At 39.5% G+C, this 16,260-nt stretch overlaps 2 protein-coding genes across 2 annotated transcripts in view; one reads left to right on the top strand and one right to left on the bottom strand.

Annotated features, from left to right (window-relative positions):
• Positions 1–9,665, top strand: part of TVP23A (trans-golgi network vesicle protein 23 homolog A (S. cerevisiae)) — a 15,928-nt gene extending 6,263 nt beyond the window's left edge. Inside the window, exons 3-7 of the mRNA XM_010003282.1 lie at positions 5–63; positions 4,008–4,152; positions 5,077–5,166; positions 7,746–7,871; positions 9,525–9,665. Coding sequence (XP_010001584.1) covers positions 5–63; positions 4,008–4,152; positions 5,077–5,166; positions 7,746–7,871; positions 9,525–9,665 — 561 coding nt within the window. The remainder of the gene's footprint in view (positions 1–4; positions 64–4,007; positions 4,153–5,076; positions 5,167–7,745; positions 7,872–9,524) is intronic.
• Positions 9,666–11,183: 1,518 nt separating this feature from the next.
• Positions 11,184–16,260, bottom strand: part of NUBP1 (nucleotide binding protein 1) — a 7,052-nt gene continuing 1,975 nt past the window's right edge. Inside the window, exons 2-9 of the mRNA XM_010003281.1 lie at positions 15,922–15,990; positions 15,385–15,417; positions 14,460–14,550; positions 13,991–14,145; positions 12,918–13,028; positions 12,692–12,794; positions 11,902–11,985; positions 11,184–11,342 (exon numbers count right to left, since the gene is read on the bottom strand). Of these exons, the coding sequence (XP_010001583.1) occupies positions 11,290–11,342; positions 11,902–11,985; positions 12,692–12,794; positions 12,918–13,028; positions 13,991–14,145; positions 14,460–14,550; positions 15,385–15,417; positions 15,922–15,990 (699 nt within the window). The 3' untranslated portion in view covers positions 11,184–11,289. The remainder of the gene's footprint in view (positions 11,343–11,901; positions 11,986–12,691; positions 12,795–12,917; positions 13,029–13,990; positions 14,146–14,459; positions 14,551–15,384; positions 15,418–15,921; positions 15,991–16,260) is intronic.

Genomic DNA, 16,260 nt, shown 5'->3' with positions numbered 1-16,260 from the left:
CGAGGATGTGTCCCTCGACCTCGGGAGCGAGGAGGAGCTGGCGCTGCGGAAAGCAAAGATCAGGTAACGGCGCGGGGAGCGGAGCGGGCACGGAGGCTCCAGCGCGGCGCCCGCCTGAGGTAACGGGGCCCGGGCAGCCCCTGCTGCTCCAGCTGGACCCACCCGCCAAAATGCTCCATTTAAACACTTCATTCCCGTTTTGTTATTTCAGGGCACAGGGATCGCGGGGCCGCCCGGGCAGGGCAGCGGCCCTGGCAGCCCCTCCTGCCGGCGGGACCAGCAGTGCTGCACACCCGCACCACGCAGCTCTAAAACCACCAAGCAACCACAACAAAAAGACCCCCAACAAAACCACAAACCAACAAACCCAAACCTAACCAACCAGTGTTTTTGTTAGAGCTGGAGAAGTGGGGAGAGCTCATCTCCAGCAGAGCAGGTTGTGGAGCAGAGTGTGCTGGCACTGCATCACACACCTGGCTGAAAGGGAAACAGCAGGTTATTTGCAATAAAACTATCATCCTTTCCTACCACAGGATGTGGAATATACTGTATCTTATCCTTGTTGCTTTTGCTTAAGGAAACCCTCCCTGCTGATCTGTCTCATGTCAGCTTAAGCAGCCAGCTGTTAGGTACCAGAGGTGGCATTGAGCAGCTCTGTCACACCCAAGTTTCAGGCAACAGACCTGCTGTTCCATCAGTGGCTGTTGAAGAATCTCCAAACACTGTCAAGGGAAAAGTTTTATGTCAAAAGAAATTATACATATGCATGCATTCATCAACAATAACCAGCTTTGGTTTATGTTGCTTTATTCCCTTCCTTGCCCCAGTTTACTCTGGTCCATTACATTAGTAATTACATACATTACATTCCTGTATGAAAGCAAAGTAGAGATATTAAGCTTAACACAAATGTTATCAGAAATCCACAAGCAAGCAATCATGTAGCTTTACAATACAATTACTCTGTTTTACTAGTTTCTGGCAAAGCATTTCTGCCCTTCCAGTGCATCAGACATGGCAACTACATGAGAAGTCAGCCATGACACAAGGTTCACGTTCCCAGAGCTGCTTTGTTTCTGTGCTTTAGCAGCAGCACATGTTTTACATAAAGATTTTATCATGGTGCAGTCTTGGAGAACATAGCCTAAAGGATTAAACTATATTGGAAAATATGCTTAGGAACATGTCTTGAGTATGTGAGCCACAAATTCAGTTGATGTGACCAGACTTGAGTTAGCATGAAGCGAAACCACCATGAAATGTTTGTAGGAGGTCCACAGCAGCAGTTACTTTAGAGATTTGTTCCCTCCAGTTCATGCTACCTGATGATACAGACAGGCAAAGCATCAGTAAATCATACCATTAATTGATCCACTTTATGTGGATAGTTTTTTAGAGACTGCTCTTGCCTTCACTGTGACAATACCAAAAAATTATCTCATACTAACAAAAACTTCCGCTATGCAATACAGAAATGAAACTCCTTACATTGTTGACACAGAAGTTTGTCTTCATATTTCTGAAAAGTCTTGCTCAAACAAGCCTGGAACACACCCATGGCTGCAAAATGTTGTTGTCTTATCAGAGGGCATAACAACATGTTTTCACCATTTTAACTTTATCCCCATTTCATACATCTTGAATTCTGTTAGATGACATGTTGTACTTCTGTGATTCTTCAAGGTACATGCAAGTGCTCCTTAAAAGCAAAAGGTATGTGGATAGTGATTTAGTTCTCTCAGCTAAGAGAATTAGATGTGTTTAGCCTGGAGAAAAGGCGGCTCAGGAGAGACCACATCACCACTTGTACCAGTACTTGAAGGGTGGCTACCAGGAAGATGAAGACTCCCTTTTTACAAGGAGTTATATGGAAAAGACAAGGGGTGATGGCTACAAGTTATTCCTGGGAAGATTCCAGTTAGACACAGAAAATTTTTTCACAATGAGAACAGTCAGCCATTGGAGTAATCTCTCTGGGGAAGTGGTGGATTCTCCAGCTTTGGGCTGTTTATGTTATGTCTAGCTTTATGTTTTAAAAGACAATTTTATCTACTTGATATTATCTCTTCATTAAAAATTGTGTTCACATATAGGAGCTATAATTTTCACCTGGTGGCTGTGAATTAAGAAAACGCAGTTTTCTTAAGTGAGGAAGTAACAGTTTATTTACTGAATTCCATTAGTTTCAGGATACGTCAAGAATATCTAGGTAGACATTTTCCAAGATTGAGAGAGCTGCCCAAAGAATGAGGTGCAAATTTTTATATATGTCTATACTGCTCCTGTAGGACAAGAGCCTGCAAGTTTATGTCTTTGGCTTGGCTAACCATATGCTGGTGAGAGGACTGATATTCCATAGGGTATAGCACTGTAATAAATGTGAGCCTCTTGCTCATGTACGATTGTCAATAAAAACCCTTTCAAGTCCTTTTTTGGAACAGATTCAGCATCTGAATAGCAATTCATCATCTGACTTCCAAATTTCTACAAAGCTACTTTCACTTTTGAAGCTCTGGTACAGTTACAAGAGCTCAGTCCACCCTGAAGCACTTTAGGGTTGTGACCTATAACTTGTATTGACACAAGACACCACCGATGTAATCAACTTCTACATCTTTCTGAATAAGATCAAGACTTGAACTAGCAAGGCACTCTCTGTTTTTGACCACATATCCCCTCCACTGCACCCACCCACCTGCCTGCTTATGGCAGAAAAAGCTCCTTTGGCTTAAAATGTCATGTGTTTAGTTTGAAGTCAGAGGTAGTTTTGGGAAAGTTTGAGGTTAGCACAGGCATGATCAGGAGTAAATATAAACTGCAGCTGTGTGTCATTCTTGCTTCTCCAGTCATGTGTGTGTAGTATTACCAGCACAGTGTTGCCATTTTAGAATAGGTAATTACCAAAATGGTTAAACAGATAAAGAATAACTGTTATAATTTAACTTTATATTTTTCTTGTAAATTATAATAGCTATTAAGTTTATCATCAACAATTACAATTATTTATATATGTATAATTTTACTATACATAGTAATACAATAAATGTAATAGTTTAATAATTATGACATAGGCTATACTGCTGTTAATTGTTTACAGGAGAAGCTTAATGAGACAATCATTGAATTAAAAAAATCTTATTCAGAAAACCAGTTTTATTTCCTCAGCTTCAAGGGATGAAAAGTTACTTAAATGCAATAGCCTCTAGTTAAGTGCTACTTGAAAGTAATTAACACAAACTATACAGAATAAGTTTTTGTACTTGACATATTACCCTGCAAATTGTACTGTGCTCATTACAGCATTCTTCAACCCCCCTGCCTTACTGTACAGGCCAATATTCTAGGTACTTCTTCCACTGAAATTCCCCTTTGTTATGGACAATTTTTTTTTTTTTTAATGAGGAAAACAAATTTTCTAGTAAAATTAATGAACATTAATTTATAAGAACTGTTAGATTCTCAAACTGTACTTCATCTGTAAAAAGAATTGTTTGTTTTCAGACATCACATATGAAGGTCCATTTTATCTTATTCCCAGCAGCTGTATTATTTTTAATTTTTTTTTAAGTTTCAGAACTCCTGTTCTTGTTTTCAAAATAGTTCTGAAAAGGCTAAGATCTGTCTCAGTTCTTTTGTGCCTTGCAATGCTGATTTATTTCATGAAATGATGAGGATTTTAGAGTACAGTGTTGAACATAAGCACTAAATTCCTTCATGCAGTACCAAAGAAACTGGGGAAAGACTCTAGATTTTGTTCTGTCTTTGTGAAAGTTCTGACACGAACTTCACATTCCATCTTTCAGCTTTAGATTGAAGGTTGGATATTGGAAACACTATTGTTGGATAATGAAGATAAACATCAATATATGAAATAATAGCAGCTACAAACCAGAATACCATTACAAACTAGAAATAGTTGTGTTATACCACACTGTTAGCAAATATTGATACATTTCTTCTTGTCCTGTAACTTCTCAAGTACTCTATGTTTGTTTTTTTTCTCCTAGGCACCCACTGGCCACCTTTTTCCACCTGTTTTTCCGAGTGAGTGCTATTGTTACCTACTTGTTCTGTGACTGGTTCAGCAACAGCTTTGTTGCCTGTTTTGTCACTATTCTCCTCCTTCTATCCTTTGACTTTTGGTCAGTTAAGGTAAGATCACCCTCAATAGTTATTACTTTAGAAAGTATTTTTTGTACCATTAAGTGAAACAAAAAAGGAAATCTATATTGGCAAAAGTGACAGTGACATTATGATCTGCTCAGTCATTAAATAACTAGTGTGTTTTAATTAAGACATTGACCTGTCTTAGTTACTGTTAGTGTTTATCACCATGTACTCTATTGCTGATGGGAGCTAATAATATGGTGGGAAAATGGCCTTACATAGGTCTGTATGCTTTCCTTCTTAAAAACAACCCAGAATACTGGCTTTCAGTAACAGGTGCCAAAGGATGTCCAAAGCTGCAGTACTGCTCCCAGACCCAGCAGCTACAGAGCTCCTGGGAGCCCAGGTACAGCACAGGTGCCCTAGAGCAGGCAGGTGGGTCAGGCCAGCCCAGAATCCCAGGGGCTCCAAGTGTGGAACAAGGCTTTTGTTTTGTAGAAGTGAAGCAAGGAAGCATCTTCAGTACACCGAAAACTTCTAGTATTCATCCAGGTGAAGAAATCTTTTCTTAATCTATTTGCTTGATTCCACACATCCTACTCACTTGCTTATAATTAATCTTCCATCTTTTTTCAGTGTTTTCATTCAGAATTTGCCTTTTGTACTTAGAAGGTGTGTGTATTGGGGGCTTCTGCAACTAATTGACTTAGAAAAGATACACCCTATAATTTCTTACCTAAATCAGTGTTATTGTGCTAATTATTATATTAGAAGAGGAAAATGGGCTTCTTAATTTGTGGTAACTAACCCATCCTTATTGACCACTGCTCAGTCAGGCACAGCTTTTAGAACTAATTTTAATATTTGATAAAAGAATATGATGTTCACACAGGCTTGTCTTTTTTTAAATGTTAGTTTGACGAGTGAATTATCCAACCGATTAATGCAAATAACTGTTTGTGTCACTAGAACGTGACAGGAAGACTCTTGGTTGGTTTGCGTTGGTGGAACCAGATTGATGAAGATGGAAAAAGTCACTGGATGTTTGAAGCAAAAAGGGTAAGTATGTTAATAAAAGTAGGCACAGGGCAAACAGCATCCAGAGGGAAGCTTTTAAAGCTGATACTAAATCAAATAAAGTAACAAATACAGCTCCTTTGTAACAGGTAACTTTTATCCAGCTCCTATAGAAGCTGGAAGTTACTCAGTTACAAGGACAGTCCATTGTCACATCCGGGAAGCACTCAGAACAAAACAGGTCTCAGAACCTTGTCATCACATTGTCACCATGCATGTCAGCAGAATAAATACTCCTTGCATGGTACTATTGGAATTGAATGCTTCTGGTAGTTCTTCTAGTGAAAACATCTTACAGTAAACACATCTTCCCATAGTTAATGCCTGTGCAGAATCTTTTTCAGGAAAGATCTATGTTGAAAGCAATGCTGAATAGTTTAACAATGAATATTTTATTCATGCTTACAGAACATGATAGGGAATAGAACCCAGATCAATTCTGATACTGCTAGTGCTCCCCCGAACACCCTGAGTAAAAAAGCTGCAGGATGTCCCTTGGCATCTCTACCAGAGCCAACACTGCGAGCTTTTGCTTTCCCCCCCTCACATTCTCTCCACAGCCCCGTCCAGGCACGGGCCGAGCCGGGCAACACTTCCAAGATCTGCTCACTAGCACATCCCTCTGCAGCCGAGGAGCTGAGCCGCGGTGCAACCCCGCAAGACGGGCCTGCAGTGCCCTCTAGCAGCCGCGCGACGGGCAGAGGAAAACCAATGTTAACGTTCTGAAATCTAAGTGAAATCTCACGAGAGAGCATAGGCAAGCCTGCGTGAAAGCAAGGAAACTAGCAGACCTTTAGATTTTCTTAGGTCCATCGAGACAGTAAGCAAGAACTGTCTTAGAACTTCAAAACAATAGCAGACATAAAATGACTATTACTGTAACACGAGCCAGCCTAGCTTACTCATTACCATTTCTTAATTCTAGACTAGAAGTACAAGGTCAATTCACCTGTATGGGCTAAAGCTTTCAAAAAATTCTGGCAAGTGGTACCTTGGTTAATGCGAAAATCACAGTACCATGAGAAGGAACATATAATTAAGGTGGAATGTGATTTTTTTTTCATGGCTTATCTATGAAAAGCACTTTGTCATGGCAAGGTCCTGAAATACACATGACTCTCTTACTTCCCAGAGTCAGGCATTCCCCAGCCCTCTACAAGCTTTTTAATAGAAATATTCCAAGTCACTCACCAAAACTAAGCAGCTAATTCCCGGTGGGCTGATGCAACAGAGGTTCAATCTTGAAGTCCAGCCTTCTACTGAGGTTTGCTGGAAGAAAAGCAATTCTGTCACTTAGATTCCAAACATCACAACTCTCCTGTCCTTTCTTTGGGATGACTGTAGCCTTTTGTAACCCTGCTCATCAAGTTAACTTAGGTCTTTTAGGTGCAGTGTTGTTCTCAGGTGCATTGACTTTTTTTCTCCCAAATAGTGCCAATGCAACATCACTGAGGGGTAATTTGTCAGTAATTTGGGTTACAGGTGACCAAACCCTTCTATTGACTCACAACATCTGCCTCATTCAGTAACTGTGAAGGCATAGAACATGGTTCTCTGGACCTCTGCAGCACCACTGGTTTAGAGGGTAAATGAAGAAATTTGTAATTTTGTAATTATTGCATCTTGCAGGGTTTTCCCAGGCAAGATAGAGTAACTTAACCATATCTACAAGACTTGTGGTGGATGGATAGAGATGAGTCTTATTTTTGCATGGAGAATTCAAGACACAGAAAATGACCTAAAGGCTTTTCAGTTTTCAGAGTGGAAGTGTCTACAGGGTTTTCTTTTCCCCAGTGGTAGCTTGTATTTCAGAAGCTACCACTGGGGAGGGGCAGTGGTCTGAGGTTTGGAGTGGGATTTTGAATTCTGGTCACCTAGGAAAGAACAGAACCTTGTGAAAAATTCCTTCAGCTTCTTTAAAGCATTGAGAGTTAACAGTGAGCCTTTCCGTGAAGACAGAAACTTGAGTTGTGCTGACCTGAAGAAACCTGCAGCCAGGGCTTTTTGCAGCCTCTTTTGGGGATTTTTGTTTTTTCTGAAGAACACAAATAGAGCACCATGGCTTTTTTGATACTGGACTGATTTTCTCCCCCCTACTTTTGATTTGTAAACAGGCCACATGTCACAAATCTGCACTACACAGTGAAGTAGTCACCCTAAGATCTGCTTGTAGCACTGCCTTCTTGTTTTGCACTTCTCTAAGGCCTTGGTGAAGTTTGAATCTAATTTCAAAGTTAACTTAGTATTTCTGAAGATAATAAAACTTTGACTTTTAAATATGAACAATCCATAGTGTTAGTGGAACCTATCATTGACAAAAGGAGTAATTCTGTCATTTGAATGTGAACAGAGACCAGAACATTTTAAAAGGAAAATGTTGTCATGTACAGTAGAGTACCAGGCAGAAAACTACTTCCCTTCTTATTTAAATTTAATTCCATGCATATAATAAGGAAATGTAGGTAAATAAGTAATTTTGTCCAGTCTTCCTCCTCTGCTTATTTGTTATTTATTGTGGATTTTATCTTTGTGACTAGTAGTTACAGTAATTTTCCTTCTAGGTACCTACAATAGTCACCTCAACTGAAGCTGAAGCTCGAATCTTTTGGCTTGGCCTCATTATCTGTCCAGTTATTTGGACAGTGTTTTTCTTCAGCACCTTGTTCTCCTTGAAGCTGAAATGGCTGGTAGGTCTGGGGGCACTGACAGGTCTACAGCTGACAAACCATGTTAGCAGAGGGAAAATCCAGATCTGTTAGTTTTGTAACAGTTTTAAATCAAATATTCCAACAACACAAAAATCCCTCTACCAGCTTCAACAAATCAGAGGAGTTTCCTGCAGTCAAGCCCTGGAGTCTGAGACAGATTAGTGATTTTTAGCCTCACTTCTTCTAGGGCATCAGATGTCAAGTCTTTCAGGTACCATGGGAACCTGCAGTGGTTGGCAAAATTACGGACTTTTTTTAAACTGTAGTAACTTACTTTTCCCCAACTTACTTCAGTCCAAGGAAATTAAAAGAAGACAAAAAATGAACCACTGATGCTGGCTTTCAGGTTTTCCCATCTCCTTGGGACTTGAATGTTGCTTGCTCTTAAAAGCACTACTTTTAAATCTCTGGTACCATTTCCCCTTTGAAAGACCCAGTATCATAGTGCTTAAAACATTGATCAATTGAGCTGTAAGTAGGTATGTAATCATTACTGCGTTTACAAGCCATCTACTGTACAAAAAGAAAAATAAAAACATTACACATTTTTCTAAGTATCAGAGGAAATTTACCCCATATATTGCATTAAGATAACTTTGTTTGTGAAATCTTCACATTGTTGCCTGTAAACATTAATTGCATGGATAATGACCATACAATTAATTTTGTCAAGTTCCTAGCCATGCCAAGTTCAATTTCTTAACTCAGTTTGAAAAGAAGGAAAGCAAGTGTCCTGGACACGTGCAGCTACATAACCAGCAACAGCCAAGATTACCTTTTTATTAGCAAATGAAACAGGAAATGTAGCTATAGGTATTAATCAATTACAAAGCATTAACTGCTTTCTAGTGCCCCAAATTGCACCACTGCACAAGAAATAGTTAAAATTAAACCAGTAGTCTTTCTCCAGAGGTTCTTCACTAAACTAAAAGCTGGTTGGAGAATGAACTTAACTAGCACTGGAGGCAGGTTGCTCAAGAGCTTGTAAAAGGCAAACTGCTCAAATGAAAACAAGACAGATTCCAGGAAACTGTTTCTGAGGCTAAGAAAAAACATTTTTGGAAGTTATTTCATTGGCCAGTCAGATGGGTTCTGCCTGCTGCTAAGCCTATAGGACCACAAAATGATCTATTTTCACTTAACACTAGTTGTTAGTATGTATTGATGCTCTTTGTAAGTCTGTAAGTTCCAGCATCATATTTGTACATAATAAGGTATTTGCCAGCTAACCAAGCCTGCAGGCTTGCTATGGATCTGGATGTGAAAATTATGAGACACAAATCAGGCTATTAAAAAAAAAGTGAAATTATTACAGGATCAGTTGAATAGATCCTTTTTTGAATAAGTACTTTTAGGAACATAATTAAGTCTTCAAGATACAGAATGACAAAAACCCCTTCTGTTTTGATAAAAAGAGAGGCATTTGGTAGAAGGGAACTATTGTGTCTAAGTTTGATATGACTGGATCTCTTTGAAGGTCATGTATTATTGGAAGGAATAACCCCCTCCTATAGTATGTATGTATATCTATATAGTATATATCAATATACACACATGGGTGTACATATATGTTACACGTACAGTCTGTATGTAGCAGTGGATTTATCCCAGTTGAACCTTTTTTGTCCACAGGCTCTTGTGATAGCTGGGATCTCCCTTCAGACTGCTAATTTATACGGCTACATCCACTGCAAATTAGGGGGACAAAAAAGCCTCAGCAGACTGACATCAAGGCTTTTGGTCAGAGCAGATGTTCCCAAGAGTAAGTACTGAGTTGGTCTCTCAACTACAGCCCATGAAGTGTCACACACTGACCTGTCTCAAGCTTGTTTTTTCCCCCCACGTTCTTAAGTTCCTAAAATAACTCCTGGCAGGGGTCTTGGATTTCCAATAACCCTCCTGTGCAGAACTTGCTGGGTGGGGCTGTACCCCCGTGTCCCTTGGCCCTCTCATACCCCTGCTGCAGCTTCACACCCCTGCTGCTCCCAAGCCCCATGAAGAACTTACCTCCTCGGGGGAATTCCTTCTGAGGTATTACAGTGCCTCTGCCTAGGCTGAGCTGGGAAAGCCATCTCTGACCCTCAGGTCTCCACCAGGCTCTTCCCTGTTTTTCATAAAAGATTCCTACATACTTGGTCATGCTAACCCCTCCACTTCCTGTGTTCATACAACAGGACAGACCATGAGAATTTCAGATGACTCCATTAAGGAACACGGGAAGACAGGCACTAGATAATCAACTAAGGAAGAACTAAAAGGATGAGCAGTAAAAATACTCACTTATGAAATCTCTTCATATGAATATATTTAAGTAAAAGCTACTCTGGAATTATGCCTGCATGAAATAAGGATTTTTATGTTCTATGTGTTTGAGTATTTAGATTCCTAAAGGTTCAGAGCCTTTGTTACTCAAAAGTTTTATCAAAAAGCAGTTTGTATTGGGACAATAACAATGCTTATGGTTTATACAAAGCAAACTTCTACCAGAAAAAATTGTCAGCTAACCTGAAACTGTTGGATTATCTTAACCAAGGATTAGAATGTAATCAAAAGGTAATGCTCATTTGTGTTACTTTGGAGCAACAATAAACAAAATCAAACTGCCTTTCCCTCTTGTCTGCAATACTGATTTCTCAGAGCTTTGATTTCTCAATAAAAAGAGGAAGTACAATCACAAAGGGCCTCTTATGAAAGATACTGAATGTTTATTTTTTAGTGCTCAGGCTTAGGGTTGAGTATAAGTAATGTAGCACATTCACATAGTGCTTGTGTGAAGCAGCCAGTTATGTATAAATAGGTAAAATGTTACTATTTTTCTGATACCTTTAATAAATATCATATTTGTACGATAATTAACTTACGTAAATTCTAGGTTTTTATTTTAAAACTGATGCCAATTATAAGAACAGGAGACAATACCAAACTGAACTTCACTCTAAATCCAGATCTTTTCCACTGAAAGGAAAGATACTTAACTAATGTTACTCAGTAAGAGAGTGGGCATTCTAGTTCATCCTGCACAGAAGGCAGCACAAAGCATAGCAGATGCATTAGACACACCACCCTGATGTCAGCCAGGGGTATTTTATATTCAACTTTCTAAATAAAATCTTGTATAGGCAGGTCTTCAAACCAACTGCACATTCAGGTTCTTATTACTATGACAGCAGATGCAGACTGCACCTATATAACACAAATTAACACTCAGTTTGGTAGCTTTCTGGCAAGCTCCAAGACCACCTGTGAACGACTAGAATCTTGAGCTGTGGAAAAAAAACTAAGGGAAGAACATTTATATGAAGAATTTATTTGCAATATACAAAAAGAATACATTTCTTCCATTAAATCAAGGCATAAGTTACTTTCCTATAATTAAAACATTAACTACATTCATAGATTAGATAATCTTTTCTTCTTGAAAATGGTGTTGATCACAGTATTCCTGAATTCCTGCAAAGGGAAAAAGTAATATAGATTATATTTCAGTTGCACATCAGAAGCTGGTTAGTGCTGCATCACTCTGTTCTCTGTTGGTACAAAGCTCACAAGTTAGGCCTTTATCATGATGAAAATAGCTTTAGGAATTTCCCAGCTGCTTGTTTCACACATTTTGTTTGATTGCTGCACATCACTGGCTCTTTAGGTAGTTTTTGTAGGGGTTTTTTGTGCAACTACAATCAGAAGTGGAGGCAAGAATTAGCCAGCTGTACCACACTCAGCTGTGGTAAATGCCCCTCAGCAGGCCTGCTTGAGCATCTCACAACCTATCTGTGACAGCAAGAAGACACTCTTCTCTGATAATTAATGACTGGAGGCAAATATCAAAACCAGTTATCGGATACAACTTAGCTACAGCTTTAAAGCTTGTGGTAGCTGATGACCAGAACTGAACATAGTATTTGCACCTGTTGCTGTGCACATCTACTCTATTATTTGTGGCAGAATAACCTAATTCTGTTCAGCACCTTTCTACATTGCAGAACTGCTACCAACTGATTTTCAGACTTACTCTGAATGATGTTCCTGTAAGACAATGTAGCTGGAGACTCAGGTGCTTCAGACAAGAAAGACTGGCCCTTGTCACAACTTTTTCCTTTAAGGACAGGGAAAAACATGAAAGCAAACCAATGGGAAAAGATGAAATTTATTTTACTCTTTATCCTGCTACCAGTTACACCCTTCCCAAGAGTCATTTGTGTCTGTGCACCTTTTAAGAAGTCCTTTATGTCAGTAATATATCTGGAACTACAGCTTAGTTTTACAAAGGAGTACTAATTAGCAGAAACCTGCTCCTCACTGTCACTAACTCAAGTATTAATTGCTAGTAGCCAGCAGGCAAGGAACCAAGGTTTCTCACTATACACAACAGAATATGGGTGGTGCCAGTAACAGTGAAGTGAAGCACTATTTTTAATGCTTAATGTCTACAAGATACTATTCTTCATAGTGGTTATGATTTTATTTAGTTTACAGTTCCAGGTGATTACACCAAAGATAAAAAGGTTGTGTACTTTGAATGTGATTATACAGCTAATAAGACACATAATCTAACCTTAATCAAGACTAAGTCTCAGACTAAGGGAATTATCCCACCACCTTCTGCTTTTCCCATCATGCCATATCACAGTTCCAGTTCACTTGTAATTTAAAAGTGTTTTCTATCTAAAAGTGGATATTTACATAACAGACAAAATGTTTGATATTCTGATTTATCAATGTCCAAGTCTGGATTTTTCAGTAATACCATCAGTTTAGGGGGAAAAATTTGCTTTAAATGTAGTGCAATACAGTAACTTTACCTATCTGGGGATCTAGAGGCACTTTACCCAAGAGGGAAACATTTAAGTTCTGGCACATCTTCTCTGCACCTCCAGTAGTTGGGGGAAAGATCTGAGATTCATTCTGGGACAACATGAAAAGAAGAGTTAAAATACCACAATTCTGAGAACAAGGTATTTTTGGAGCAATGTTCTATATGCAAACAGTGTCAAGATAGAAACCACTGTAAGATACAGACAGACTTACCTTACACTTTGGACATATGAAGCCACTCATATTTTCCACGACACCTATGATGGGCAGTTTCACTTTATGGCAGAAGTTGATCTCCTTCCGAACATCCTGCAGTGCTATCTCCTACAAACATCAGGAAACACCATTTTGACTGGAATGTTTTGATGCTGAACCCATTAAGTTACATCCATAGAGCTGTGTTCAAGAAAGGTCATAATGAATGATTACCCATCTCTTTGTGGTTTGAAGAACATAAACCTGTGTTATGTGCTCTAGCAAATCTGACTTGACTATGACTCATATTTTATCTCCTATACTAATACCTTATCTTTGCTCTTTAGATGTAACTTTTTCACATTTTCAGTTTACAGAAAGATCCTTGGCATTCTCACAGCAGGCAAGGACAAGAATGTTTCAAATTAACTTTCAAATAGCTTATCATCCCCTCAGATTCTTTGCACTCAGTTCTCCTGTTCCCTTCTCCTTCCCTCACCATCTATCTGACATCACCCTCAACATTTCACTTCCTTTACCTTTTATTCTTTTGATTGTTATGGAAACATGAGGTGTCTTTTGCTAGTTTGATCTCCTGTTGCTCTCCAAACCAGGCTTTAAAACCTACATTTCAATTACGCATTATACTCCAGGGCCTGATTTTTATTTTAAAAATACAAATCATAGAGTTGCCTATGGGAGGCAAGAGGCTACTTCACATTGTGTCAAACATCTCACCACTTACAAACTAAACTTCTTCCTGACTTTCTGAACATGAAGCCATTGGCAAGTAAATAACAAATTCACAGTGATGTGAACTCCAATGACAAAGAAGGAAGTGAAACATTGCACTTCCCTTCACCACAGACCATGGCAGCTTTTGCTTGTGAACTGCTCAGTAGGTGAGTGACCCACGCAGATCCCCCATGGCACTGACACAGCCCCCAGCTCATCAACCAGCCAGCTGCAGGCACCAAACAAGAAAGTCAACTCTATGAGATCCTGTACCATCACTTCTTGAGACAACTAAGACACTCCAAACCACAAACTGGCTTTAGCTGCTTCCATCAGTGGAAACTAAGTGGATGTACCTGAGGGGTGGTGATTATAACAGCACCATCTATGTGTGCTGCACTGAGATACTGCACAATAGATAAGTGCTCATCTGATGTTCCTGGAGGGGTATCTACAATCAGGTAATCGACTTCACCCCAGTCCACGTCACGAAGAAATTGTTTGATCAGCCCTAAAAATAAGAATAAAAATGTAGGAGAAAAAAGAAAAATCTCCCTATATTTAGTGTTTTAGGGTCTAGTTACACAGTTCTTTGCATTTGTCAGCTTGAGTACAGAAATGCTTATTTTGCCAAAACACTACAACATTTGAACTTCTAACTTCATCAGATGAATATGTTCAACTACAGAAAATAAGCAATGACTCATTTTTTTTCCAATATATTGGAAAATATATATTACTGTACTCTTATTTAAGTTAATAAACGAGCTCAAGATACTAAATCCTTCCAGTATATAAATCTGCTTGACAACACTTGATACCTACCATTTTTTTTTGGTCCTCTCCAGATGACAGCATCATCAGGACTACTAAGCAAGAACCCCACAGACATGACACCTAAGTTTTCTTCCACGTACTAAAACAGAAGTAGAGAAACTCAGTCGAGCATACAGAACAGTGAAGAGAAGCAGAGAAAACAACTCCAAATCCAGGTTTTATTTAAAAAGTAGGTTGGGGTGAGGGAGATATTAAGACAATAAAGGCAGAGATCCTCATACTTCTTTTTTACCAAAGGCCAGTGGAAACTACCATTTTTGTGCAATACTCACCAACTACATTCAGAGACTGAAAAAAATCTAGTTATAGCAAGATTTACAATGGTTTATGGAATCACTGGAGAGAACAAGGACTAAAGCAGCTTTCCCTCTCAACCTGAAGCTGTCACCTTCACAGCACACACTCTAAAACTGATCTCTAGACAACAACACTCCTGCAGAGCTTCCCCAGCATTTCTCAAGATTAATGAGGCATTTCTGGGGTGTAAGATACTTTTTGTCTGTCACAAAAGTCACATTTGTGTGTCAAAGGTGACATACTGCACAGCTGCATGATAACCAAAATAATGAAATCAGGTCACATATTTATTAGCCATAGTATAGTAGGAAAGTCAGTAAACAAGAGATACACTTCTAAAATAGCTTCATTATTTTAAGTAGTATTGTTATGATTAACAATATATACATATATACATATAACAATATATACTGGTCTACACAGCCTATATCCAGATTCTACATAATTCTATAGAATCTAGGTTTGTACAACATTCTGTAAAATCCAGATATTTACATCATTAGAAAAATAATTAATAGAAGTATCACTTGCTCCTTCCTTGTTTTTCTTTACTAAACAAGACAGTGCCCAGCCCAAACAAACCAAAAACATTTTCTGAAAGATAACACCAGCTTACCACTGGAGACCATCCAGAGCCACTCTGGTGAACCTGGAAATGGAAATGATACATAAAATTACATTAGAAATGAATACAGATGTTCCACACAACATGAACTTAAGTCAAAACTGGGTAAATAGATACCCTGCCTATAGGCACAATACTGCTCCATTGGAGCAGCTGAGTGAAAAACTGCAGGAGGGCCAGATCCCCACTAAGAAGTGAGCAATAACTGTTCAACACTTCTGCAAGAAATTTACTCACTACTTTATAACTTTATACAAAAGATTACAGGGCTGATAAAGAGAACCACGTTGACAGTACTTGAGTTTTAAGTAGTCATGAACATGTGGCAGATGGTCATCCTGAAAGCAGACAACTCTTTTACAAACTCAGTTATCTGAACTTCCCCAGCTCTCTTTACTTCTCTACCCACTGCCACGTTTCCCAACAATGTTTATGCACTTTGAGAAGCCTGAAGTCTACAAAACCCTGAGATCTTAACGAAAAAACAAACAGAAATCCTTCAAATGACATATTCGAGCTTTCACTTACCTGTTCCCCTTCTAGACCCATCATTTTAGGGATCGACGGCCCACAGATGTCAATGTCCAGCAGAGCAACCTGGAAAACAAACCAGCCAACCCCCCATTGCTGGAAACAACCGCGCAGGGGCCTGTTCCCCAAGTCCGTACCGCGCAGCCAAAACACTATTGCACGTGTAACCCGGGAAACGCAGGGAAACCCTTAAGGAGAAGGGGGGGGCGATACACTCAGTCTCCCCGCGCTCGGGACCCCGGGGGTTCCGCAGGGCCGGGGACACAGCCCAGGGGTGCCCCCCGGAACCCCCCTCCCCCCTCCGGGACCTTCCTCCTCCCTCCGGGGACCCTCCCC

Source organism: Chaetura pelagica, unplaced genomic scaffold (assembly GCF_000747805.2).
Source record: "Chaetura pelagica isolate M959 unplaced genomic scaffold, ChaPel_1.0 scaffold138, whole genome shotgun sequence".
Lineage (NCBI taxonomy): Eukaryota > Metazoa > Chordata > Aves > Apodiformes > Apodidae > Chaetura > Chaetura pelagica.
Note: the sequence above shows the minus strand (reverse complement) of the source record. Positions and strands in the feature narration are given on the sequence as shown.